This window comes from Neopelma chrysocephalum, unplaced genomic scaffold, assembly GCF_003984885.1.
Source record: "Neopelma chrysocephalum unplaced genomic scaffold, ASM398488v2 Primary Assembly neopelma1_84, whole genome shotgun sequence".
Classification (NCBI taxonomy): domain Eukaryota; kingdom Metazoa; phylum Chordata; class Aves; order Passeriformes; family Pipridae; genus Neopelma; species Neopelma chrysocephalum.
Window position 1 is genome coordinate 11,079,874 of NW_020897746.1, and position 27,177 is coordinate 11,107,050.

At 55.4% G+C, this 27,177-nt stretch overlaps 2 protein-coding genes across 3 annotated transcripts in view; both read left to right on the forward strand.

Annotated features, from left to right (window-relative positions):
• On the forward strand, window positions 1–25,259 carry NPLOC4 (NPL4 homolog, ubiquitin recognition factor). Of its 2 annotated transcripts, none has more exons than XM_027691644.1 (17): window positions 1–45; window positions 1,220–1,300; window positions 3,523–3,635; window positions 4,110–4,289; window positions 6,216–6,264; window positions 7,192–7,286; window positions 7,904–8,027; window positions 8,563–8,742; window positions 9,669–9,755; window positions 11,232–11,303; window positions 12,174–12,300; window positions 14,414–14,574; window positions 20,705–20,776; window positions 21,841–21,936; window positions 22,644–22,760; window positions 23,599–23,701; window positions 24,031–25,259. In XM_027691644.1, exons 1-17 carry the CDS (start codon window positions 16–18, stop codon window positions 24,186–24,188), a joined length of 1,845 nt encoding a protein of 614 aa, XP_027547445.1. In that variant the 5' UTR covers window positions 1–15; the 3' UTR covers window positions 24,189–25,259. The 2 variants fall into 2 exon arrangements, with proteins under 2 accessions (XP_027547445.1, XP_027547446.1); XM_027691645.1 differs by lacking the exon at window positions 1–45 and adding an exon at window positions 150–280.
• Window positions 25,260–27,140: 1,881 nt separating this feature from the next.
• FAAP100 (FA core complex associated protein 100) overlaps window positions 27,141–27,177 on the forward strand; it is a 12,196-nt gene continuing 12,159 nt past the window's right edge. The window contains exon 1 of the mRNA XM_027691688.1: window positions 27,141–27,177. The gene's annotated coding sequence lies outside the window, so the exon portion shown is untranslated.

Sequence of the window (27,177 nt, forward strand, 5' to 3'; positions counted from 1 at the left end):
TGACACCGAGGCGGCATGGGGGGAACCGCTGCGGTTGCACGCGGGGTAGGAACCTTAGTGCGGCGGAACGCGCGCGCGGCGGGCACGGGGCCGGGGGGGGGCGGGCGCGGGGGCGGGCCGGTCCCGGGAGGCGGCGGGGCCGGGCCGGGCCGGGAGGAGCCGGGAAGGGCCGGGAAGGGCCGGGACGGGCCGGGACGGTCCGAGCGGGACGGGACGGGCCGTGCGTGAGCGGCTCGGCGAGCCCCCGGCGCCCGCGGGCAGCGCCATGGCCGAGACGATCGTGAGTGCGGCCGGGGGAGGGGCGATGAGGCAGCAGATTCCTGCGGGGCCGGGACGGGGGCACCGGGACGGGCCCCGGCGGTGCCCGCGCCGGGGCAGCGCCCGCGGCGCCGCGGGACGGGCCCCCCGTGGTTCTTCCCCCGCGGTTCGGGGCCGGGACCCCTCCGGTGTCTCTGAGCCCCGGGCGGGGGCTCGAGGGGGAGGTGGAGAAGGAGCCGGTGGGGCCGGTGAAGGGCTCCCGGTCCCGTCCCAACGGGCTTGTGCCCGGGATGGAAGTTGAGAGAGTGAGAAGGGGTGACGGCGGGACACGGGCAGCTCCCCCCGTGTGTCCCCCTCTGTGTCCCCTCGTGTCCCCCGTGTCCCCTCCCCACACACGCCGCCCCCTGCCCGTGTCCTCGAGTCCCCCGGGAGCGGTTGAACGGCCCCTTGAGAACAGCTCCAGCCCCTCCACGCCCCGGGACAGCGGCTTTTACCTTTGTCCCTTCCCTGCCTGCACCCCAAGGACTCCCCTGGCCTTCCCCCCCCCAAATCTGTCGGGTTTCCCGTTCCTGAGCTCTGGTTTCCCGGGAGCAGCCCAAGCCTCTCCCCATCTCCTGATTACCAGGGCTCAGCCACGACCAGTGCATTGCCCAGTAACACCAGTTGGGCGGGTGTCTGCGTGAATAACCCCCCCCTTGGGAGCTCTGATCCGCCCTCCTGAGGGTTTAATTCCAGCTCTGAGCTCAGAGAAGTGTTTTCCTTGGAGAAGCTCCTGCCGAGGGCTCGGAGCATTGGGATGGTTCCCCTCCCTGTGCTCGCAGACACCACCCAGTCCTGCCCCCCTGGGTGTTCTCAGGCCCTCTGGAAGATGGGAACGGGAGGGAGGAGCAGGGGAACGCAGGGCTGGAGGCTCAGAGTGGGCTCTGTCCCCCTCCCTGACCCGCTGTCCCCTCCCCTCCAGATCATCCGCGTGCAGTCGCCGGAGGGAGTGAAGAGAATCACGGCCACCAAGAGAGAGACGGTGGCAACGTTCCTCAAAAAGGTACCCCAGGACCCCCTGTGCCTCCCCACGGGATGGGGCAGGGCTCCCACTGCTTATCCCATGGGATACCTGTGTTTGATCTCACTGCCAGCAGCACGGGACAGCATCCCAGGGGGAAACCCACACTTCTGTTGGGGTAACTCCTGCTGTTCCAGGGGGAAAATAACACATTTAAAGATAATAAACTCCCTCAGCTTCTCCGTTGGGGTCCCCTGGGGTGGGAGCTTTCCCAGGAAGGACATTTTTTAGGGCAGCTGGGAAGCAGAGGGTGACAGTGGCACAGGGGAGCTGGGGGATGGTCAAACCAGGGTCCAGGCCTGGCTCAGCTGCTGGATTTGGGCTTGGAATGTCATTTGGATGTGCTGTGTGTGCTGCTGGTTTTCCAAGATGGGTTTGGAGAGAGCAAGGGAGGGATTGAGGGAGATCTGGGCAGGATTTCCCCCCTGGCTGAAGGAACATGCCGGGTGGGAGCTGTCAGGGGGGCTGGCTGTGGGGTGATGCAGCTGCTCTGTGGTCAGTTTGCTCTTTAGGAATGAGCAGCTCTCCATTTCATTCCCTCCTGGAACTCCTCTGCAGCCTGGAACCCTCAGACTGGGGTTTCTTTGTTCTCCATGTGAGAGGGAAGGGAATGGGAGCAGCCCGAAACCTGCTCTCTGTGAGTCATTTGCTTTGTTTGAAGCCCAGACCCAACAGCATTCCCTGACAGCATTCCCACCTGGCCAGGAAAAATCCTACTGGATTCCAGGACTGGCTCAGGGACACCCACTGGAGCCTCTGAGCAGCCTCACCCGAGGGAAAAAAAGCTCTCAGGATCTCTGGAGCCTGTGCAGAACAAGCTGCTGCTTTCCAGGGCTCAGGTTACCCAAGGCAGTGTGGAACAATGGCTGGAAAACACTTCCTGCCAGGACAGAAGCACCTGGAATGGCCTGTTGGTCTGGGGAAGGTTCTGTCCTCTTGCTGAGCCAAACACAAGACCTGTGTGGGTTTATTTCCAGGGTTTGCTTGGAAGAGAAAAGGGGCAAATTTTCCCACCTGAGATCCGTGTTTTATCTTAATCCAGGTCTCTCTTACCTGTGCTGTGGATTTTAATGCTGGAATGTTCACCCAGGGAGTGGGGTTGGTGTTTAGGGGGACAGCTGGAATTAGAGAGGCATCAGATTGCTGCTTCCCTACAGGGAATTAACTTGGATCTGCTCCAGAGAAGCTGCAGAAGTGTGCAAGGAATAAGGGATCGGATAATCCTCCCTGTCTCTTGTACCACATCCAGGGAAAAAAGCCCTAAAAAAGTGACTCTGGCTGTGCTCAGGGTAGAATTGAGTCAGGAATCAACTCAAACCCAAGGAGCAGGAGCTGATCCCCGTGAAAGGATCCCATTCACACGGGTCACTCACTGCTGCAAATCACAGCAGAGCTGACAGGAAAAAAAACCTGCTTTTCATGGCTTTGCTCATGTGACAGTTCTTTGTGTCTCATCACATTTGTCCTGGGGGCATTCCCTGTTCCCAAAGTCACAGGGATTATTTTTATTACTAAGAATAAAGGCCATTGACTTGAGAATTTGGGGCAAAACTTGTCAAGTAGAGAAACTCTGAACACCGTTTTTGAACTCATGATGTTTTCAAGTGGCCAAATGTGCAAATTATTGTTGCTGGGAAGAGGTGTTGGACTGATCCCAAGTAAATCAGCCTTAAACTGAGCAGGAAAAACCAGCGTGGGGGCTGAGAGGTGGCTGTTGTGGGGGTGAATTCCATGGGAGAGAGGAGGAAAGTGGGGAAAATCAGACAGAACAGTGGGAAGAGGTTGAGTGAAGCAGCTGGTTGGTGGGAGTGGAACTGAGGGCAAAAGATCCACAGAGGTGAAGGTGTGGATGAGGAATTCTGGTCCCAGGAGGATGGGAATGACTTGCTGGTGTGGCTGGAGTGAGAAAACAGGGAGAACTGGGATAGTGGAGAAGTTTCTCCCTGCAGTCCTGCAGTGCTTGCCTGGATTTAGATCAAACTCTGCATTTGTGTTGTGTGAGGGAGAAACACATTCTGGGTGTTTAAATTCCTGTTTTAATCCGTTGCTTTTGTTTCCAGGTGTTTCTTCCATGTCTGCCCATCATCCTGAGCTCAGAACTGTGCTGAATTCCTGCAGTAGGACTTCCCTGGGATCAGCTCTGGCTCTGAGCCCCTTCCAGCCCTCAGGCACCTCACACCTTGTCCTTCTCCCCTGTCTTTCAGGTCGCCAAGGAATTTGGCTTCAGGAATAATGGCTTTTCCGTGTACACCAACAGGAACAGGACAGGGGAGATCACAGCAGCCCAGAACAAATCCCTCAACCTGCTCAAAATCAAGTGAGTCCCCATGGGAAGGGTTTTTCCAGCATGGGGGGCTCTGCTTGGAGCTTCCAAAATGGGTGGCTGTGGGAAAAATCACATCCCATGTGCAGCGTGTCCCTGGAATGTGCCAGCTGCCTTGGGAAGGCTGTGACTTGATCCACACGGGATCCACACTACTCCTTTTCCCTCCTGGAGCTGTTGCCTCTCTCCATAGGTTCCCTTTGCCTTTTTCTCCATCTTTTCCCCTTGGTTGTGTCTCTTGATGGAAGGGTTTTGCATTTATTGTGCCAAATGACCAGAGCAGCAGGAAGAGGTGGCTGATGGAGCAGCTTCCAGCTGCCACCTGAGCTGGTCTGATTATAGTTTGGGACACATTCCATGCTCTTCCACGTTCCAGGAGGTTGGCTGCCTGTTGGGAAGCAGCTCCAGCTTCCTGGGTGCTGTTTCCCACCCCTCCCACTACCTGTGTGCTGTCTCCCACCCCTGCAGGCACGGGGATATGCTGTTCCTGTACCCCCTGAGCCCAGCTGGCTCCTCCTCAGAGACCATGGACACCTCTGTCTCCCAAAATTCCCGGCCTGGGGGTGCCCCCCAGGTGGTGGAGGATGAGATCGACCAGTACCTGATCAAGCAGGACGGGAAGATTTACCGGAACCGAGACCAGCAGCTGTGAGTGGGGGGGGTGTTGTGGGTGTTCCTGCTGTATCCAGAGCTTGGAATGTCATGTCTGAGCCCAGCAGCCAGGGAATGTCCCAAGCAGGAGCACTCTGAGCCTTCAGATCCAGCCACTTCTCATAAAGGGGAACACAGAAGTGAGGGGAATGAGTGGAAGTGTCCCATGGCAGACAGAGGTGTGGAATTGAGACTCAGGTCTCAATTTCCCTGCTTAGTTTTTTACTTCCTTTCCACCACGTGCCTTTCTGACCTTTGTGAAACCAGGGAGTCCCTTTTGCTCACAAAAATGCACCAAAGTCCCACTTTTCAAAGCTCCTCCGTGCAAGAGCCTTCGGGAAACAAAGCAGCTTCTATTTGTGTAAAAATAATACAACAATGGGTTAAACCCACCCAAAATCTACACTGGTGCTGCTAAAACACCCCCTGGGTGGGTGATGGGCTTTTATTGCTCAGCATTAGCATCCCAGTTGGGTCCTAGATGTGACCTTGGGGCTGGAACCCTCTGGAAAGAGACTCCTGAAAGGGTTTGAGGGAAAATTTTAAAGGCAGCCAGGAATTCTTGCTGAAACAGAATCATCTGCCCTTCCCTGTGGTGTTGTCCCCCATATGGTTTATCCTCAGTGCTGCAGCAGCAGGGAAATTTGTGGAAAATCCTCTCTGACCTTCCCAGGCTGACCATAAGTGATGGGATGTCACATTATTGAAGCAATAAAGGCAAAACCCACCACTCTGTGGTGAAAACATTGTCTTGAACTTGCCCACACTTTTCAAGGAATCAATGAAGTTGTTCCTAGCAGGGAGCCAAAGCCCAGGGGTGGGTATTTAGGATAAAAGGAGGTGTCTGGGCTTGTTCCTGGGTTTGGGAGGGTGGATCAATCTCAAGTGAAGGATGCTGAGTGCATTAGCAGCATTTAGGGCTCCTTTCTGTACATTATCTGCCACAAAACCTCCTTAAAATCAATCCTGCAACTGGATCCCATCCATTGTCTCCACACACCAACCTCCAGAGCCCTTCCTTTGAAAAGCAGCACTGACTTAGTGCTGGGGGGGATTTTATTGTTGGTTTAGGGGTTTTTTTAAAGCAATCACCACAGAAGGAGAGGTTTTCTCCTCTAACTCTCCCCTGCGGGGTTTATCTGCCCGAAAAACACACACTTGGTTGTTCCAGCCCATCCTCCAGTGCCTGATAAAGGATGAACGTTTTGGGTGGCTTTTTGTTAAAACCTGCCCTGCCACGTGACCTGGAGATTCTTTGAATTTGAAGGGTCTGAATTCTTTGAACTTGAAGGGTTGTGAAACCTGACCTGACGTGGATTCAGGTGATTTTGGGGGCAGCAGAGCCCCTTCCCAGGCACATAAGGAGGGTTTGATCTTGACCTGAGGCTCTCAGGTTTAACTTCAACCTGGACAAGATAATTCAAGTCCAATTCATCAGGAACTGGAGTGACAGGACAAGGAGGGATGGGTTCAAACTGAAAGAGGGGAAATTTAGGTTAGGTATTAGGAAAAAAATTCCTCCCTGTGAGGGTGGGGAGGCCCTGGCACAGGTTGTCCAGAGAAGCTGTGGCTGCCCCTGGATCCCTGGAAGTGTCCAAGGCCAGGTTGGACAGGGCTTGGAGCAACCTGGGCTAGGGGAAGGTGCAGGAAGTGGAACTGGATGATCTTTAATGTCTCTTCAAACCCAAACCATTCCATCATTCTGTGACCCCTCTGTAGCATTCCCTGGGGGCTGGAGAATTGCTCAGAGCTCATGTAGCTCTTCCACACCAAAATTACTCGAGGGCAACTCTTACAGTCTGATTTTTCCATTATCAAATAAGATTTAACGCCACTTCAGTTCCCATATTAAATAAGATTTATTCCTACTTCAGTTCCCATATTAAATGAGATTTAACCCCATTTCTCTCTCTCTCTGCCCAGGTGTCGTCACGGCCCCCTGGGTAAATGTGTTCACTGTGTCCCACTCGAGGTAAGAGCCCCAGGAGGGTGCTACAAACTCACACCAGTTTCTCCCAGTATGAACACTTCTCTAGGAGTGGAATGCTTTTCCAGGCTGGAATCCTGCTGTGCACTGCTGGCTCTGGGATCACTAAAGCTCCAGGCCTTTGTGACCCTGGGTTTATCCTGGTTAATGATGGTTTTCTGCAATAATGAGTTTAACAGAAAGTGCTTTAAAAAGTGCTCCATTTTTCCTCCCTCTTCATTTTTTCCTGTATCTTCTTGTTTCATCCCTTCTCTCATGTATCCCAGCGCTTCCCAGTTGAACCACCTGGCACAGGGTGCCCAGAGAAGCTGTGGCTGCCCCATCCCTGGAAGTGTCCAAGGCCAGGTTGGACAGGGCTTGGAGCAACCTGGGCTGGTGGAAGGTGTCCCTGCCCATGGCAGGGGGTGGGGCTGGATGATCTTTAAGGTCCCTTCCAACCCAAACCATTCCATGATTTCATGATTATTCAGCTTGAAGCAGCTTCAGCCTCCAAACGTGCTGGGCTGTGTAATTTATGGCACGAAGCAGCAGCCACCCCTCCAAAGGGGATCCTGGCCATTCCAGGATGGCTGTTCCCCACTGCTGGAAGTGCTCTGGGAGCCCTTGGCCGTGCTTGGAGCAGCTGACTCCTTGTTTGTTGTTAGATATCAAAAGGAAAAGGCTTTTTGCCTTTGAGGCTCGTTCTGATTTGTGGAGCCAATCTGTTACCAGAGCAGGAGGCGACCATAAAACTCACCGTTGTGAAGCTGCACTGTTTGTATCCCAGTAGTAGCTGCCTCGAAAATGAGCCTGAGTTTCCTTGATTGCTTCCACATTGGTGGGGTTGACTCTGGAACATCCATTTGCTCAGTGATCAGGGTGTTATCAGACAGGTGCCTGACCTGCCTGTGCTCTGTGTGGTGTTTTTGGCAGCCGTTCGATGAGGATTATTTGAACCATCTGGAGCCTCCTGTGAAGCACATGTCATTCCATGCCTACATCAGGAAGCTGACCGGAGGGGCAGACAAGTAAGAAAAGCTCTGGGTTTAAGGGAATCTGGTTGTAGCTTCTTTTTTTTTTTTTTTTAAACACAAATGAAAGTACAGACAGATCTCAGTGTGGGATACGAGGCTTGAATGGCAAACTGAGGAGGAAACGTGTTGAAAAATAAAAGAAAAAAGGAAAAGGCGGGGGAAAAATAATCTGGCTTTTTATTTTAGGGGGTTTATTCTTTCTAGTTTTCCTTTTTTTCCTGTGGCAATGTAATTACTTCCAGGAAACACTCCTGATGGGGGGAGAAGGCCAGATGGAAGGAAAGAGGTTCCAGCTCCAAGCCTGGTTCTCAAATTCCACGGACATAAGTTACACAGAGGTGTATCTCCATGTTTCCTAAATACCACTGGGATTTTTTAAATCTCTCTGGGAGATGCAGCCCAAGTCCATGATACTTCCATTTGAAGGGAACTTCCCTTTCCAGGAAACCTCATGAACATGAAAGGAGCTCTGATTTGCCCGAGTGCTACAACCTGTTACTTCCCACGTGCTCCATAAATTACTGCTCCAAAAGCATTGGCTGTGGTAACAGCAGCCTTCTCTTCCCCCATTTCCCTTCTTTTCCCCCCTTTTCTCTTCCCCCCTCTCCCAGGGGGAAGTTTGTAGCCCTGGAGAACATCAGCTGTAAGATCAAGTCGGGGTGTGAGGGACACCCTCCCTGGCCAGAGGGGATCTGCACCAAGTGCCAGCCCAGCGCCATCACCCTCAACAGACAGGTGAGATGGAGCTCATGGAACCTCACAGGCTTCCCTTTTGGGAGAGGTGACTTCCAGAACAGCCAGCCTGGAGCACGAAGCCTCCAGGTGTCAGGGAAATCCTGCCCAGCTTCTTCAGGCCTTGTGAAAAAGGGTTCCAAAATGTCCTGGGTCAGCAGTTCCCTCCCAGTATGGAGGGATGAATCCTACTGTTTTTCCTCAGGGGATCCCAAAGGCCACTCAGCTTCTTGTTTCCTCTTGAATTTCAGTGTCATTTTACCTGAAAAGGCTCTTGGGGTGAAGGTCCCAGCAGAGACCCCGAGGTGCCGGGGGGTGCTCAGCACATCCCCACGCTCCAGCCCGTGGTGGGACCTGCCGGGCAGGGAGCAGTGCTGAGGGGTGGGAGCTGAGCAGAGGGGGAGAGGGAGGGAACCCCCAGCATTCCCCCAGGCCTGCTGTGGCAGGATCCCGCTCCGGAGGGGTGGTGTGTGAGCCCTGGGAAGGCACCGGAGCCAGCGGAGGAAGGACGGCCTGACGCTTGAACTTTGTCAAACAGAAATACAGGCATGTTGACAACATCATGTTTGAGAACCACACAATTGCAGATCGCTTCCTAGACTTCTGGAGGAAGACAGGGAACCAGCATCTGGGCTATCTGTACGGCCGGTACACGGAGCACAAAGACATCCCCCTGGGCATCCGGGCAGAGGTGGCGGCCATCTATGAACCCCCCCAGGTGAGCCCCCCCCTGCTCCCGGGGTCCCCTCATGGTTGGGGACACAGAAACACCTGCTGAGGGTGGGAAACCTCACTCGTCGTTCCCAACCGCAGCTCCACAAGGAAAACTGTCCCGAGGAAAAGGTGATGGGATTTATGTCCTTAATGTCACCATCAGCTGCTGCCACCGAGAGATTTTTAAACCCAGATTTGCTTTTTGTTGGTTCACCCCCTTTTTTTTCATATTATTCTTATTTATATTATTTCTTATCATATATTTAAAATATAGTATTATATTATTATGCTTATTTCATATAATGCTGTTATATTATTATTATATTTTTATTATATTTTATTAATATATTCATTTTAATATCTATTTCTATTTATATTATATGTTTTACATTACTCTGTGTTCAAATTATTTAAATCCAGGGTGACTGTTAAAAGTGGATTTCACTTTTCGTCTTCCCTCGTTTCCTGGATTTCCAGGAAATTTTCCAAGAAATTCTGTGCTAGGAAAAAAACAGTTGCAGCCCTTGCTGCAATTCCTTCCCAGCTCTCTGGGAAAATTTGACCAGCTTAATTAGACAGAACGAAATCCAAATGATTTGAAGGCAGAACGGTGGAGAGGCTGAGGATGAGTTGGGCTGGAGTCCCCACTAGATGGGGCACGGCACCGCTTGGCTTCACATGGTCTGAGCCCTCCTCCTGTGCTTCCTTCATCCTGGTGACTCCTGCAGCATGGCCAGAGTGCAATCCAACAGATTGCCAGTGGAAGAGGAACAAATGGACCCTTGGGAATGTGTGTGAGAGCAGAGTTGCAAGGGGAGGTCTCTGGGGTGACACTGGACTCTGCTCCCATGCTCTGCCTCACTCCCCACGGTGGCTATCCTGGTTTTTTTTTCCTGTTCTCTCTCAGTAACAAGTGTCTCTCTGCTGCAGATCGGGACACAGAACAGCCTGGAGATCCTGGAGGATCCCAAAGCCGAGGTCGTGGATGAGATCGCGGCAAAGCTCGGCCTGAGAAAGGTCAGGATGTGTTGGATCTCGTGTGTCTGGGTGTGGCAGGGAAGGAAGTCAGCAGACCAAGTCCTTTTGGGTTACCTAAATCTCACTTAAGTGTCAGCAGCTTTTTTAGGTATAAAATGCACATTTTTAGGTATAAAACCCCAAACCAGAGGGTTTTCCTGAGCACAGGCCCCTCACGGGGCAGTGCAGCTGCAGTTGGAGTCATGAGGGACATCAGAGGTTGGAGCAAAGCAACAGAAACACCATTTTCCCTTTCTTTCCCCTCAGACAGGAGCCACTCCTGGGAGCATCTCCCAGGCAAGTGCTGATTTGGCACAAATTGAGCTGGAGTTGCTTCTGTGCTCCGTTTCCAGGAGCAGGGGCTCCCCTTGGATTTTATTGCCCTCCATGAGGTCTCTTGGTGCTGTAGGGAGTGAGTTGTGTGGTTTGGGGGTGCAGGTCCCCCTCAGTTCCATCCTGCCAGTCATCCTTTGGGATCCACTGGTTTCCTGACATCCCTCAAACCTGCGCTGATATTTTCCGGTTTGGGAGCACCGTTGGTATGGTGGGAATGCCAGGAATGGGATGTACACAAACAAGATTTGACTTGCTAAAGAAAACACGACTGGGAGAAAGCTCAGTGCAGACTGTAAACATCTGTGGGGAGGGCTTTGTTCTCCCAGATAAGATCTCACCCCTCGCCAGAGGCTGGAGCAAGACTTCTGTGTGTTTTATTTATTACCATGTTTTCCCTCCGCTTCTCCCATCAGATATTTTTAATCCACAGGATTTAACACGTCACCGAGTGCTGGCTGCAGGGTTTGGTCTGTCTGGGCTCTGCAGGGAGCTCTGCCTCGGGAGGGTTAATGCTGTGGGGGCTGGGATTGGCACAGGGGTGCAGAGGGTTCATCCCGAGGTGTGTGTACACATGGCACACGTATGTGGAAGGGATGCCCACTCCAGGGGTTGTTGGTGTGTACATGCACACACCAGTGTGCAACCACAGAAAGCAGGAATGTGTTTTTTGGGTCAGGACAGACTCCAGTTTGGAATGAATCACACTCCAGTATGAGCTTCCTCCTAACCAGAGCCTGTGAGGTTCAAACTGGGATCATGTGAGAGGTTCAATCTGGGACCACGTGAGCTGCTCTGGGCGCTCCGTAGGAACTGCTTTCTGCTGGGGGGTGGGAGACACAGAAGCCTCTTGCAGCCTCCAGATCTTTCCATGAAAAATATTCCATAGTGAAACACAACACTGCAGGTGCCCTGGCCAGCCAGCTGGCATGCTGCTGCTCCTGGAAATGGGATTCCAAGAGCCCGGCACAGCTGGGAGAGCCATTCCCTGCAGGCAGCGTGCACAGGGCCGAGGGGAGCCAAGAACATCGTGTCCTGTGAGCTGAAAATGTATAAGCTCTTCTGGTTTCCTTCTTGTTTCTTTTTTTTGGGTTTTTTTGTCCTTTTTTTCCTTAAAACAACATTCTCCATCACCCTTTGTAGGTCGGCTGGATATTCACTGACCTGGTCTCTGAGGACACACGGAAAGGCACCGTTCGATACAGCAGGAACAAGGTGAGATCCAGGTGTGACCCAGCTGATTCCAGCTGCTGAGCCAGGGCAGGGCAGGGGTGCAGGTGACACTGGGATTCTCGTGAAATGGGGTTTTTCAGGTGCTTCTGAAGGAAAGGGAGCTTGAACCTTTCAAACTGTTTGGGATTGAGCTGTTTGGAGAGCAGGGAGAGCTGCCTGCAGCCCTTCACCCCTCTGCTTTAATGAAATGATGCTCCTGGAATCATGGAATGGTTTGGGTTGGAAAGGATTTTAAAGCACATCCAGTGCCAGTCCCTTGCCATGGGCAGGGACACCTTCCACTATTCCAGGTTGCTCCAAGCCCCGTCCAACCTGGCCTTGGACACTCCCAGGGATGGGAGTTTCTCTGGGCAACCTGTGCCAGGGCCTCACCACCCTCACAGGGAAGGATTTCCTCCCATCTAACCCTTCCCTTTTTAGGATTAATAAAACTCCATGGAGTGGAGGGAGTGGGGGGTGTGAGGTGCAAACCCAGTGAGCCAGAGTGACTCAGAGGATGTTCCCATGGGCTGGGCTTTGTGACACATACGTGGCTCAAACTTCGACCTCCTCAGCTTCCTGTGGTTGTAAACCCAGTGATATCCATATTTGGAAAGTGAAACTTCAGCTTAAAAAAAAAATAAAAAAAGAATGGTGTGTAAATGTGGGTGGGGACTCTCTGGGACAGTCCTGAGCCAGCTCAGGGCTGGGGAGCTGACAGGTCACATTCCTGTCCCGGGCTCTGCAGCAGCTTTCCACGAAAGCGTGTTTTCCTGGGGTGTTGGTCGTTTTCCTTGGCTGCAGCCCAGGGAAATAGGTCTGGGCTACGTCAGGCTGTCCTTTCGCTGACTGGAACCGGTGCTCTCCCCTCAGGACACGTATTACCTGAGTGCAGAGGAGTGCATCACAGCTGGCAACTTCCAGAACCAGCAGCCCAACATCTGTCGCCTCTCCCCAGATGGGCACTTTGGATCCAAGTTTGTCACGGTTGTGGCTACAGGTATAAACTGGCCCCAGCTCTCTGGGTTACACCTGAGTTGCCTCTTGTTAGTAGAAGAATATGCCAAAAATCACACGCCCTGATCCCCATCTGTCCTGTTTAACAAGGGTTTTACTCTATCAGCTAAAATACTTTTTCATTCTTTGTTCTATCCTCTCTACAATTACTCAGTCATTATTTATTTACCTATTTTTTTATACTTCACAACTATCTAAAGAAACTTATATGAGGCTCAGACCCACCTCTCTGATCCAGAAATCCCTCTCTGCCTGCAGCCAGGGCAATAACTGGGTCTCACTTCTCTCTTTCAAATCTTTAAGCTCCACGTTCTGTTGCCTGGAAGCAGCAGTGCAGAACCACAACAATCCAGATCCTTAAAGTTGTGGATTAATTCCTCGTTCAGGAAGTTTCAGGAGGGACCTTTATCTCCCTTGTGTCGCTGTCAGGGAAACCCTGACATGGGGCTTGAAAACATATTTTTTTGGCTGAATAAAACAGAAGCGCCTGCAAAGTGCTTATGCTTAAAACCTCTAGATTTAGCCATTTTCAGGGAGTCTCCAGAGGCACTGTGGATGGGCTGGGCTGGGAGGGGGGACAGTGGCATGTGGTAGGAGGGCTGGAGTGTTCCCAGTTCACTCTGCTCTTCTCCATGGGATGACACATGTCTTCATTTAAACCTTCCCTGGAGCAGAATCGCTGAGTTCTGGGTCTGTTTAACACAATGAAAAACCCTCATGACTTCCAAATAACATCCAGTGTGAAAAGTGAAAGTGGGATGGGATGTTGCCTGCCCTGAGCCCGGCTTTGTAAGGCTTCCCGGGGCCTTTTTTTCAGTGAAAAAGCTCTTTTTCAGTCAACAGACCCATTCCTGTACATTCCAGACTGCTAAACACATCCATCTCTCATTAAAGATAGATCTGTATCTCTCTCTTTTTTTATATATATATTTATTTCAGGTTTTTTTTTTAAACAAGGTTTTTTACTGAGCAAACACACTTTGTTCAGGCCTTCCCCCCGTCCTGGTCTATGTTTAATTTCTAGGAGTGTTTGTTCTGGAGCAGTGAGTGATTGAGGTTACAGATCAAAGGGTAGAAAAGGAATATTTCCTCTTTGCTGTTCCAGCTAATTTCATTCTCCTCTGTTCAATCAGCCCAGCAGGTTTCTATTTAAACACTCGAGTCCTTCCTTTTGTGCCACAGAAATGTATTTGGATAGTTTGCCTCAACTTTGCCTTTAAATCCTCTCCATGGATTAATTCCTATCCCCTCCTGAATTCCTAGCTTTGGAAATAGTAATGTTTTCCTACCATCTGCCTCTATCCTCTCTTTCCAGTTGTATTCCAGTGACACATGACCTGATGTTGCTTACATTATCCAAAGGAAAGCGCCAAGCATGTGATCCCTCCACGAGCCAGGCTCTTAATTCCCACTTTCCATGTCAGATTTCCACCAAAGCATCCAGGACAGGCTGAGAAAACACTGTTTAGGCCTGACATGGCCAGGGGATCTGCAGCTCAGGGTTCCTTGGGAACGCTGTGCCTGGGTTATGTTTGGAAAAGGAGGAGACACCTGCGGGGTAGTGGGAGGGTGATGCTGTCAGAGCCTCCAAAGGGGCAGCTTCTCCTCCTTGGAGCTCCTGACAGAGCATTCCTGCTCTCCCCTGGGTCTGTGCTCTTGGGATAGCTCTGGAACTGTGTGTGACTAAAGAAATGTGGAGCTTAGAGGGAATTCTTGCCTAAAGTTCTTCCTGTGCAGCAGCACCAGCAGCTTCATCTCAGTGTTTCTCATTGTTAGCAAGACCCTCGAGTCTAATTCATGGAGTCTTGGAATTGTTAAGGCTGGAAAAGAGCTCCAAACTCATCGAGTCCAACTTTAATGCTGCGCTCGGAGTTACCCTGGGGAAATCATCCCTGTGCAGGATTTTCAGGAAGAATTTCTTCATGAAGAGGGTTGTGCCATGGAGTCCCCATCCCTGGAGGTGTTCGGGGAACGACTGGACGTGGCACTCAGTGCTCTGGGCTGGGTGACAAGGTGGGGTCGGGCACAGTCAGACTTGGAGCTCTTTTCCAACCTTAGTAAATTCTGGGATTTTTGACCACTCTCTCCTTTTCCAGGTGGTCCTGACAACCAGGTGCACTTCGAGGGGTACCAGGTGTCGAACCAGTGCATGGCCCTGGTGCGGGACGAGTGCCTCCTGCCCTGCCGGGACGCACCGGAGCTGGGCTATGCCAAGGAGTCCAGCAGCGAGCAGTACGTGCCTGATGTGTTCTACAAGGTAAGGGCTGAGGGCCTGGGCAGCACTGGGATGTGCCCCTGGATCCACACTCTGGTCCTGAGGAGCAGCAGGGAACATGTGCACGACTGGGGCAGATCTGAAATACTCTCAATTCATAGAATCATGGAATGGTTTGGGTTGGAAGGGACATTAAAGCTCATCTCGTTCCACCCCCTGCCATGGGAAGGGACACCTCCCTCTATCCCAGGTTGCTCCAGCCTATCCTTGGACACTTCCAGGGATGGAGCAGTCACAACTTCTCTGGGCAACCTGTGCCAGGGCCTCCCCACCCTCATAGCCAAGAATTCCTTCCCAATATCCCATCTAACCCTGTCCTCTGGCAGTGGGAAGCCATTCCCTGTGTCCTGTCACTCTAAAGTCCCTCTCCAGCTCTCCTGGAGCCCCTTTAGGCCCTGGAAGGGGCTCTAAGGTCTCCCTGGAGCCTTCTCTTCTCCAGGTGAACCCCCCCAGCTCTCCCAGCCTGGCTCCAGAGCAGAGGGGCTCCAGCCCTCGGAGCATCTCCGTGGCCTCCTCTGGACTCTCTCCAGCAGCTCCACGTCCTTCCCGTGTTGAGGACTCTGGAGCTGGAGGGGAGTCCCAGGACTATTTGGGGTGTCACTTTTGGTCCCTTCCTGCCGCCCTTTGGGTCTGTTGGTGATGGATGGAATGTCGTTATTCCCTTGGCACTTGTTTCTGGAGACCCTCAGCCCCTCGTGCTCCTGCAGGGCCGAGTCAGGAGCTCAGGATCAGGCTCCCTGTGGATGCTGATAGTGCTGCTGCTCCAGCACGGGGCTGGTGGTGCCCCGTGAGCAGGGACAGAGGAATTAATTAATGGCACTGCTCGCCAGCTAATTAGCCATCCATCACCCGTTAGTTATCTCCTCCTTGTCATGCCTGCTCCTGCTGCCTGTACTAAAGCTGTCCCTTAAGGAGCACGGGATAAGGAAAGCTGCCTTCGTTTGGGATGACTGGAATGAGTGGCTTGTGCACCAGCAACAGGAATGGAGCTGGTCAGGCTGTTCCTGCGTGTCCTGAGACTGGGACTGGGAAGTGCTGATTTCCCTGAGAGACCCCATCATCCACCCCTTAACGCCAAAGTGCCGGCTTGGCTTGGCCCCACCTGGAAACAAGGAACACCTCTGGGATCAATCCAGCGCTGGAGAGGGAGGGTGGATGGAATCTCTGCCTCTCTTCCTTCTCAGAGCTGATAAACCGGGGCCAATTAAGATCCAGCAGCGCTGGGGTGTGCAAAGGTTGGCCCCGAACGTGGGGGAGATGAGATCATCTCCTGGCGTGCCCTGATCCCGCTCCGGAGGAGCCCGGGCTGTGCCACACTCGGGCTCGTTGCAGGAGGTCCCACAGGTCTGTGTCCCACATGTGGGCCACCCGGGGTGCTGGGAGCAGCAGGAAGCCGGTGGGTGTTCCCAGCAGGGCTTCGCTTCCCTCCGTAATCTGAAGCAGGGAGATAAACAGAATGGGAACGGATGGCTCCAGCCTCCCGTGGAAATTTCCATGAACCACTGATTCACCAGCTCGGGCTGCAGCTGATTTCGGGTTTTAGAGCTTCTCTCCCCAGTTGCCCTTTTCACGGAGCTCTCAAGGATGGCTCTGCCGGGTGGGATTATCCCTCAGCCTTAAACGGGTTTGGCTCTAGGACCCCTTGATTTTTTCCTAATGTTCTTAAATCTGTGTAAAGCTTAGTCACTCCTGGCTTGGGAAACCTTTGGGGTCCCATTAAATGGGCAAGGTTTGGGGTCAGAGACACGACCTCATCTGTCTTGGGCTGGTGACAGCAGCCCTGTCCAAGCCTGGGTGAACTCCAGGAGGAGGAAGAATCTGGCAGCACAGGATGGAATCTTTGGGGTCCAGTGCCCTGCTCCCTCTTTGTCCCAGTCCATGATGGTTCCCCTCTGCCCACCCCCCAGCCAGTTTTGGAGAGAAAGCTGCACTTTGGAGTAATTGTTTTCCCTCAACTGCGCAGTTGTTGCTGGTCCAGGGAAAAGTCCGTGTGTATTCCCATACAATATCCATCTGAAAAGCCCTTTAGGATGAAAGGAGCTCTACAACTTAATTCTAATTGAATGAGGACCAGGAGGCCGATATTTGTGAGTGTGGATGTATTTATAGAACAGCCAGATGTGAGGCAGGATCCAGGGATCCACAGCAGGGCCAGTGGATTCACCTCCGGCTTCCAAATGGGAAAAGGTACTGCTTTTCTTCCGTGGAGATGGGAAAGCTGATGGCACTGGCGTTGTCCTGCAGTTTTCCTGAGCCTCCAGCTGTGTGGTTTCTGTATTTCTTTACCATTCTCTTTACATTGGCCCCTCGCCTGCTGCTCCAAGGAGCCACCCCCGTGGAATTGGCTTTGGACACGCGGCCGTTGCTCTCCTGGCTCGGGAAGGCGAGAGCTCTGCCCAGCGTGGGAGTCGAGGGGTTTGGGGACTGTGAGTACAAGTTACTTTGCTCTGAAGTGCTTCCCCAGGTAAAGTTAGCCAGGAGGAAGGACACATCCATCCCCCCCAGCCTCCCAGGGTGCCTGGGAAGCGTCTCAGTGCAGCGTTTCCAGCTGGAACGTTTCACAGCCGGCACGTGCTGCCTGGAGAGCTCAGCACACGGAACTCGTGAAGGACTCGATGTTGTCAAGACACAGACACGGGTCGGGGTAAAGACTCTGTGAGTGAAGATGATGATGTTGCAACGGCCACTTCACCCGGTTTCTCAGCTGGATGAGGGCGAGCCCGTCTGAATGTTCCATACAAGTGTTTTCTGTCCTGTCTGCTGCCCTCGAGCAGCCTCCTCTGTCCATCTGGTTCTGGAAAACAGCTGGATTGATTTGGAGTTCCCTAAGAATGTACCTTGGGTTGATGATTCAGCGCTGTGCCCCAGCTGGAGGGATCCCTCCCTGCCTGCACCCTGTCGTCCCTGCTGTCCCCTCCTCCCAGTCCTCTGGCCCAGGAATTCTGGCATTGCTGAACTGCTCCACCACTGGGGAAAGAGATTCCTGTGTTTTACGGACCCTTTAAAACCCTTGGATAATTGGATTTGGGGGCTGGCTGCCTTTGTCTCTTATCACTGGTATTTGTGGCAGCTCAAACATGACAATGTCATCGTCATCCTCGCAGTGAGTTGCATTTTACAGCTGCCTTAACATCCTGCAGAGTTTCTTTGGGATGGTTTCATATTCCCTCAGAGTTTCTTTGGGATGGTTTAATATCCCCCCAGAGTTTCTTTGGGATGCTGTAAGACAAAAGCCCTTTACAAGTATTGTGCAAGAGCCCTTTGCCCTCAAGTCCCACACGTGCTCTGAGCACTGGCCTGGCACCAGTGACACGTGTCCCATCCCACCCTGGGACAACCCCAAGCCAGGGCCCTGCTTTTATTAGAGCCCAGCGGGACCTCTGAGCCAGGCTGTCCTTCCCTGGCACTGGAAATCCTCTTCCCAGGGAGAGCCAGGCTGCAGGGAGTGTTCACTGATGGGGAAGGACTTCCCTGGCTGCCCTCCCACCACAAGCCACCTTAGCCTTAAATGTCCTGGCTGCTCCGGGGAGGAGGATGCTGGATTAGCTCACCAGGAGTCTCTTGGGAAGGGTTTCAACTCTCCCTGACCTGTCACTTGCTCTTGGAGAAGTCGCTTTGTCTCTGTGCCTGAGCCACGCTCTCCGTGCGAGGGGCAGGATCGCCCGGCGAAGTGCTGGGAAGTGGCAGAGGGAAGAGCAAGGCTGGGATTTATTCCCACACGGGAAGGGCAGGCGGCTGCTGAGCTCCACGGTGCCTTCAGCGAGGGAGCAGGTCGGGAATGACGGCGTGGGATGTGGGATGCTCACAGCCTGGGATGCTGACGGCGTGGGATGCTCACGGCTGTCGAGCCCTGGGACGCGGATCCAGAGCCTCCCTCCTGGCTGACACCCGCCCAGGCTCCTCACTTGGCTGCTCCCCTCACCTTCTGTGGATAATCCCGAGACCACCCAGAAGCCTTTCCATCCCACCAAGGTGTGTGACACCGGCTGTGCTCCCGCCCTTTTCCCTGTTCATCCCCATCCCTGTGCAGCTTCTGCCTCCAAAGAGTGGTTTGGAAGGCTCTAATCCCAGCCCTGATGCAATCTCCACTGGGATAACTCATTGTCCAGACCTTGCTGATGGGTTTTTGTCCAGGAGCCAAATACCTGTGGCTCCATTAACCCCTTCCTTGGCTCCCTTTGGAATGAGTGCCACTGGGCTTTGGGGGGCTCAGGCTGCAGCAATAACAGGGCACTGGTGAGGTCCTGGTGATGCCAAGTTCAGGATAAGGATCTTTCTCCCAACTTGATGTTCATTAAGGCCTTTAAAACATAGTTAAAGGATCCATGGGGGTGGGAGAGGAATGTCAGTGTTTGGGGGGGCTGTTCTGTCGGGACTGGGACACGTCCTTGGCTCGGGGGGAGCGAGGTCCCAGTCTGTGGATGTCTTGGAGGCCTCAGCAGCGTGCCATGAAAAAGCAGGCATTTAACATGGAAATCCCCGGAGGGGGAGATTAAAGCCAACAGGTGCTGGAAAAATGTTTCTGCATATTAGAACTTAATTAGATTGGAAAATGAATTCCAGATGGGCTAATTATGCGTGAGTTGTTGCAGGTCCCTTCTTGCAGGGGCAGGATTGTGTTTGGGAAGCTGATTGGATCTGATTCCTGCCTCTTGTGGTATCACTGAGATCTAGGAGCAGGTTGGCTCTGGGGTCCTGTGATCTCCCAAAAAAAGGCTCCACGGCTCCTCCTGCTCCTGTCAGAGCAAGAGAGATCTGAGGCCAGGAGCTCCCAGCAACCTGTCATGTGTGAGGAGCAAAGATCCTTATCAGAACTGCCTTTCAAAGGAGCTTCAAAGAGTGGAAGGGAGATTTTTTTTTTACAGAGGGAACAGTTCCTGGGGACGGGGTGCTTGGGGAGGGGGTCTGTGCCTGGAGGGGAGCAGCGTGCTGGAGCCTGCTGGGGCGAGGTCTGACTGGGAGTACTGGGAGAGTGGGATGGTGCTGGCTGCTGCTCCGCATAGTTGTGCTGTGTAAACACCAGGGAGAGTGGGGGAGTGGTGTTCTCCAGGAGAAAAACTGGCTGGGAGAAAGGGGAGGGAGAAAGGAGGGAGTCAGCAGCTTGTCCCTGCATGGTGCTCCCTGGCTCAGCCCAAGGAATGCTGCTCCCATCCCACGGGAGATCCGCTGGAGGAATGGGACTCACAACCTTCTGGGATGACACCTCTGCTCTGGCTCCAGCCACTGAGTCCATGGAAACTCCAATATAGAGTCCCTGACTGGGAATTATGGGCACATGATTTATGTGGGGCTCAATGAATGATTTATACCACGTTAAGTGATGATTTAGGTAGAAAACACAACCCCCTCGTACGGAATCTTTAATGAAAAGTGTCAGTTCTCCGGGATTTATTTCCGAAGCGCCGTTTGAACTCGGCGTGTTTGACATCAATCACGTCTAATTGTCAGGTTATGATTAATGAACATATGCTGGCCGTTTGTCTCCCTAATTAAACTTTATGTTCCCTTCGTCTGGCAAAGCAAAACAAGTTTACGCCGTGGGATGTGCTTGGTTCTAAGGGCCTGGGCATGAGAAAGTGCCTGGATTCCCAATTCCCAGGTGAAGAGTTGCATGAGGGACTCCTGGACTTGCAGAAAGGCAGGTTTGCCTCGGCTGGGGAGGCAGATGTGGCCTGTCCCTCCTTTTTTAGACAGAAGAGCTGCTTAAATGGCATTTAGAATCGTGGAATTATAGGATATCTGGAGTTGGAAGGGCCCACAAGGATCATCAAGTCCAACAACCCCAAGAATCACACCTTGATTTACACTCCTTAGATAATTCCAGGTCTGTCTCCTGGGAGACAAGCCCAAGGTGGTTTGTGACCACGCACTCCCTTGGCTCATGAGGAAACAGCGATCCCTTTTCCTGATTCCAGAGATCCTGGAATTACAGAGATCTCCAGCCCCAGAGAGCTGCAGGGAATTGGGCAGCCCTGCACCACCCAGCTGGGTTCTTTTCCACCCTCAGTGATCTGCCAGAGCTCAGGATCCTGGGTGGGCATCTCCAGGGCACGATCCCTTGGGCTTCACACCACTTCCACGCTCTGGAATAATCCAACTCTTCCTCTTTCAGGACATAGACAAGTTTGGGAACGAGATCACCCAGCTGGCTCGCCCGCTGCCGGTCGAGTACCTCATCATAGACGTGAGTATTCCATAGTTTGCTTCCCACAGGAGATGGTCAGGGCACAGCAAACCCTTCACCCATCTCTAAAATTCCCACTGGAGGTGGTTCCTGAGACACGCCACCCTCCTCTTTCCACTGCTGCCAGGCTTTCCTAGCAGGGAGGTGGCTGCCCTGCTCCGAGGGGCCGGTGTGGTGCCAGGGAACACTCCTGCTTCCCAGGAAGGCTCTGCCTGGTGATTCCCAGGAAGGCACTGCCTGGTGCCTTATCACAGCTCTGCCCTGGCACGGAGCCACATGGCCAGGGAGCAGCTGCCCCACGGATCCATGGGCATTGCCTAAGGAAGGAACTCCAGCTGCCTGTCTCAGAGCAGCAATTAGGGATCCATCTCCTTCAAGTGACTCAGCAGGTTGTCCAGAAATGCCTTTTCTTGGAAGGGGGAATTCACTCTCTGGCACAGTTTGGCCGGAGCAGAGCTGCTGCCAGGCACGGCACGGCTCAGCCCTGGGGCTGGGAAGCAAACTTACGGCATGGAAGGCAGGAAAGCAAATAATTGGGATGACAGATGATATTGCTGGAGCTGGAGGTGGTGCCAACAACGATTAAATCCACCCGGAGCAACTGCTCTGCTCCAGCTGCCCCTGGCACAGGCAGCGCCGGAGCTCAGGGATTCCTGCAGTAGTGAAGGCACCTGTTCCTGGGATACCTGGGCTGTCACTGGGATGAAAACAGAGGGATAGAATGTGCATTAGGATGCCCCCAGGATCCCCCCCTAGCACAACTGTGCCAGGATCGCTGTATCCCAGTAACCTGTGCAGAGAGGGATGGTCTCCATGGCATCTGTCAGGACCAAGCTCCATCTATGTCCCTCCAGCTTCCTTAAAAACAAGGCTGCTTGGGAGCCAAGGGGATGATGGGATATCACTTTAAATTGAATTAAAAGCCATCAGATCCCCGCAGGATCCCTCACGGTTTGGCTGAGCTGGGATCATAGCCATGGCTGCTCCTGGCTATCCCAAGCCTTGCTTCCCATATCCCACTGGCCTCTGATCATCCTTCCTTGGATTATTTTTTCTTTCTTTAGATTACTACAACTTTCCCCAAGGATCCAGTCTACACTTTTTCTATTTCTCAAAATCCATTCCCCATCGAGAACCGCGATGTGCTGGGAGAAACTCAGGTGAGGATTGATTCCTGATGGAGCCACTTCCATAGGGACGGGAGCTGCCTCCCTTGTGCTCACTGACAGCTGCAGAGGGACAGCTGTGCCCTCAAGTCACCCCTTCCCAGTGCAGCTGCCAAACTCCTTCCTGCACAGAGCAGTGTCTGCATGCCAATGCTGATTGCCAGCCGTGTTCCCGACGGCTCCGTGACGGGATCAGGGCTCCCTGTGCCTCCCAGGCAGCACCAGAGGGGCCAAGGGGCTCCAGCCCCACAGAGATGCCACAGACCCCCTTCTCCCCACAGACAGGAGAGGGTCTGGCGTCTGTTCTGCTCTCAGAGCACTGCCTTCTCTTCCTGATTGGAATTTTAAAGCACAGGGCACTGTTCCTGCAAGGGGCCAGGGCAGAGGATGGGGAGGAAAGGGCTGCTCCATCCCCCTCTACCCCTTTTCCATAGGGACAGGGCTGGAGTTGCCTGGCCCCACTCAGCACTTCTTGGGTCTGAGGTCAGCTCTGTGTGCACTGGGGTTGGTCAGGAAAAGCTGGTGTGGGTGCAGAGATCCTTTTCCCTGGAAGTTGTTAGCTGGAATTCAATCAGCCAGCCTGGGATCTGATTTTGGGATCATCCCTGCACATTGCAGCTGATGCCCAGAGGCACCAGAAATGTCTGGTAGCACATCAGAATAGGAAGTGACTTCTCTTCATTACTGTCCCCTCTCTCCAGGACTTCCACAGCTTGGCCACGTACCTGTCCCAAAACACATCCTCCATTTTCCTAGACATCATTTCTGATTTCCATCTGCTCCTCTTCCTGGTCACAAATGAGGTCATGCCTCTGCGGGTACGTAGTGGGGTGGGGAGAGTCCTGTCCCTATCCATCCTCCCCATCCCAGGTCCCTCAGGTGGGTGGGGGTGACCATTCCTGCCATCCTGTGTCCCTGGGCGGGTCCCATCGCTGTCTTTTCCCAGCTGAGCTGTTGGGAGAAGGTTAAAAAAGTTTTAAAACCCTTTTAAAGCCCCCGAGCTGTTGGGAGTGCTGAGGGAGGGTGGTGATTGTCCACACGATTCCAGAGCCAACTTGGCTGCGGCTCCCGGAGCTGGAAACGTTTTAAAAATTATCTCAGAATGAGGAATTCTGTGGGAACGAGAGCAGAGCCCCCAGACCCTGGTGGGGCCAGGGGTGTCCTGGCAGTGCAGCTCTGCTGCCCTTGGCCGGGCACCGCGGGCCTGGCGGCCGCCCCGGCACCGCCGGAGCTTCCCGGTGGGATCCAGCTGGGCCGTGTTGGCCGGAGGCTGCGCATGTGTGAGGCAGCCGGGATGACCCTGGGCAGCTGGAGATCGGGATGGGGACAGGGATGGGGGCTGGAGTGCTCCAGCACGGAGGATTTGCCCCTCTGGAAGTCAGGATTGCTGTGCAGCACCGGCACACTGTGCCAGAGCAGTAGGTGATACATCCTGGAAGCAGAGGAACGGAATCTTCCGGGATGTAGGGGTCTGTCTGACTGTTGAGGGGAGCAGAGGGATAAACTGGGACACTCCAAGGATCTCGGGAAAGGGGGAACAGCTCAGGCTCAGGGTCCTGCCTTGCTGTGCTAGGGAAGGAGGGCACATCCCTGGTCACAGCTCCCGGTGGGACACTGGAGGGGTCACAGTGCTCATTTCCCTCCTGTGGCTTCCAGGACAGCATCAGCTTGTTGCTGGAAGCCGTGAGGACCAAAAATGAGGAGCTTGCACAGACCTGGAAAAAATCCGAGCAGTGGGCGACCATCGAGCAGCTCTGCAGTAAGAGGGGGGTCCCTGGGGCAGGGGGGGTCCCTCGTCCCTTGGCAGAGCTGGCTGGGGGCTGTGTGTGGTGCTGTTCCCAAGCCCCTAAAGAGGCTGCTGGAGGCTCAGGGGGAGGACAGCTGTTGCTAGGTCATGGAATCGTGGAATGGTTTGGGTGGGAAGGGACCTTAAAGCTCATCTCATCCCACCTCCTGCCATGGGCAGAGACACCTTCCCCTAGACCAGGTTGCTCCAAGCCCCCTGGAAAACTCCCAGGGTTGGGACCGGAGGGGCCGCGGGGTGGGCTGTGCAGGGATCCCAGCGCTCCCCCCGGGCTCTCTCCGCAGGCACGGTGGGTGTCCCGCTCTCGGGAATGCAGGAATACGGCGCCATGGGGGGCTCGTCGCACGCCGTGGCCGCAGCCATGTGGCCCTGCCAGCACTGCACCTTCATGAACCAGCCGGGCACGGACCACTGCGAGATGTGCAGCCTGCCCCGTTCCTAGCCCCGCTCCCGCCCCGAGCCTCCCCGGAGCAGCCGGCGCGGCGCTTGTCCCTCCCCTTCCTCCCTTCAGCTTCCAGCTCCGGCTGCGGAGCCGGGCACGGGGTGGCTCCAGCCCCCCAGTTACTCCTCGCTCCCTTTCGGGGGCCATCCCGGAGCCGCTTGGTGCTCCCAGCCCGGAGAACTGACGCTTCCCCTCAGCCTGTGCCCAGGGCTGGCCCCCCACCATCCCCACTGCTGCCAGCCTGCCAGGGGGACCCAGGGGGGCTCAGGGGGTGACTGTGCCCACTTCCCTCCTGAGGAGATGGGGAGGCTTTGGCATCTCCCTGCCTGCAGCTTTGCTCCAGTTCCCTGCCCGTGGGGGCGCCTGGATCCCCAAGAGCTCCAGCACCGACTGGCCCCGCGGGGTGGGCGGGTGGCTTTGATGTTCCTGGAGCAGGACGGGACACCGGGCACAGGGTGGGCACCTGCCAGCTCTCAGCTTGGCACCCTGTGGGGACTGCAGGAGGGGTGTCCCCTCCGGGTGCTGTGTCACCCCACAGAGCCTGAGTGGGCTCCTGGGGAAGGGGTGACAGGACAGCCACGTAACCTGGGCACCCACCTCACCTCCAGCGTGTCCCGGGAGCTGGTGCCTTCCTTCCCCCATGTCCTCATCCCTCCGGAGCGTGTCCTGGCTGGAGCTGGGACTCGGGGCTCTTGCCCCCACCCTCCCTTTAGCCCCTGGCTGGAGCTGCCCCGGGCAGAGGTGGATGATGGAGGTGCCTGTCCTGGAGCCCCCCTGTCCTGTCTCTGCGGCTCTGGTTCAATCCCAGGGGCACTGGGATTGTGTCCCATCGTGGGAGGGGGACTGGAGGCCCCATCCTGCTCCAGGACAGGGTGTCCTGGTGTCCAGCAGGGCAGGGACCCTCTGGCTCCCCCGCCCCTCACTGGGGCTCTCCGAAGGCTTCATCCCAAGGCCCGGCTCTGGGCTGCGGTTGCTTTTCCCTGGGTGTGCTGGGGTTTGGGGGTGCAGTGCTGGGGGGCGCCCGGGCACGGGGGCTGCGAGTAACGTGGAATAAAAGCACCTCAAACCAGAGCCTCCTGCTCTCTGTCACCTGTCCCAGGATGCTCCACATTCCCAACGGGAAAGGGGGGGATGCTGCACCCCAGTGCCTCTGTGCTCCCTCCCATGAGCTGGGATGGGGCTGGGATGTTCCTTGTTCCCGCTGGGAATAGGAGGACGCTGCGCCCCAGCACCGTGTCGTCTGCACTCCGTCACCTCAGCTGGGATGGAGCTCCATGGATGCTCCATGTTCCCAACCGGAACGGGCGACACCGCGCTCATAGGGCTGGGATAGTTCCCGTTCCCAGCAGGAACTGGTGGGGGCCCTGCTCCCCAGTGCTGTGCCACCTGCACCCCATCACTGCTCGGCATTCCCGGCAGGACTCGTGTGTCCGGGCCGTGTCCAGGCCATGTCCGGGTCTGTTTGCAATCAGCCCTGCAGCCATGAGCGGCCGGGCCCGGAGCCAGCCCAGCCTGGAACAGGGGGAGCGGGAGCTGCTGGAGCCAGAGCCGGGGAGCACAGCCCGGAGAGCGGGAGCGGGAGCAGGAGCAGGGCAGGAGCAGGGGGGTGACACGTGCCCAGCTCGGCCCTTGGGGACACGACAGCCCTGGGGACACCCTTGGGGACACCGCGGGGATACAGCCCAGCCATGGCCCGGCTGCTGCTCCCCCTCCTGCTCCTCACGGCCCTGGGGAGCACAGCCAAGCTGAAGCGGCGCCCGGCGGCGTGGGACGATGGAGGAGAGGGTAATTCCCACCCCTGGGACCCTCTTCCCGCTTGGGACCCCCTTCCCACCGGAGCACAGGCACAGGCAGGGGCCTGACGGCAGGGCCTGCCCTGGGTGTGGGGCTGGAGGGGGGTCCCAGGTGAGGGTCCTGCTCCGGGGGGGCTGCCCGTGGTCCCACTGCGGCCCCTCCAGCCCAGAGGCCGCTGACCAGGGGCTGTGCCAACCTGACGCTGGTCCTGGACAACTGGAAATTCGCCATCACCTCCCAGCTCCGGAACCTGCTGCTGGCGGACCACCAGACCGTGCTGCCCGACTACGGCAGGTGAGGGGCTGGGGTGTCTCCCTTGGGGGGCTCGGAGGGTCCCCGGGGGGTGCTCAGGAGGGTCCCTGCCCTTACCCCGCCGCCCCCGCAGGATCCCGGCGCTGTCGGGGGCCCTGGATGAGCTGTACCGGGATTTCCGTGCCCTGAAGGAGCAGCTGAGGGGGCTCTCGGAGAGATTCGCCCACCTCGAAGCCTCCGTGGACCAGCTGAGCCGGGCCCGGGGGGCCGCGGCTGCCCTCCCGCGCCGGGGGGGGGTCCCACTGAGCCCCCGCAGGGCCCCCGGGACCCCCCAGTGAGGGACCCCTGGCATGGGGCAGGGGGCATCACCTGGGGGGGTCCCAGATGGGAGGGCATCACTTTGAGGGGCTCAGCCTATTTTGGAGGGGGTCACGGACAGACCGGGGCATCACTTGGGGGGCTTAAACTGGGGGGCAAGGGCAGCACTTAGGGGGGCTTAGACTGAGAGGAGCATCATTGGGGGGGGTTCAGATGGGGGGGCATCACTTGGGGAGCTCAGCCAGTTCTTGGGGGGGGGCAGGGGCATCACTTGGGGGGCTCAGCCAGACTCGGGGGGTCCATCCCCGTGGGTCAAGGTCAGGGTCAGCCTGGGGGGGGTCTCTGCACCCCCCCCGGGGGTCCCACGCGGCCTCTCCCGCTGTCAATAAAGCCGCTGCCGCCAGCACCGCTTCGCTCCTCTCTGCCCGCGCCCCCGGGCCGGGTCGGGGGTCCTCCATGGTGCGGGGGGTCACCTCCTGGGTTTTTTTTGGGGGGGGGGACACACGAACCCCCTGGTGCCGCCCCCCCTCCCCGCCCATCCCCGCTTTACGGCCCGTCGCAAACCCCCCCCCGCCCATTGCGGCGGCCGCCGCGCAGCCGTAAAGCGGAGCCGCCTGCGCCCCCC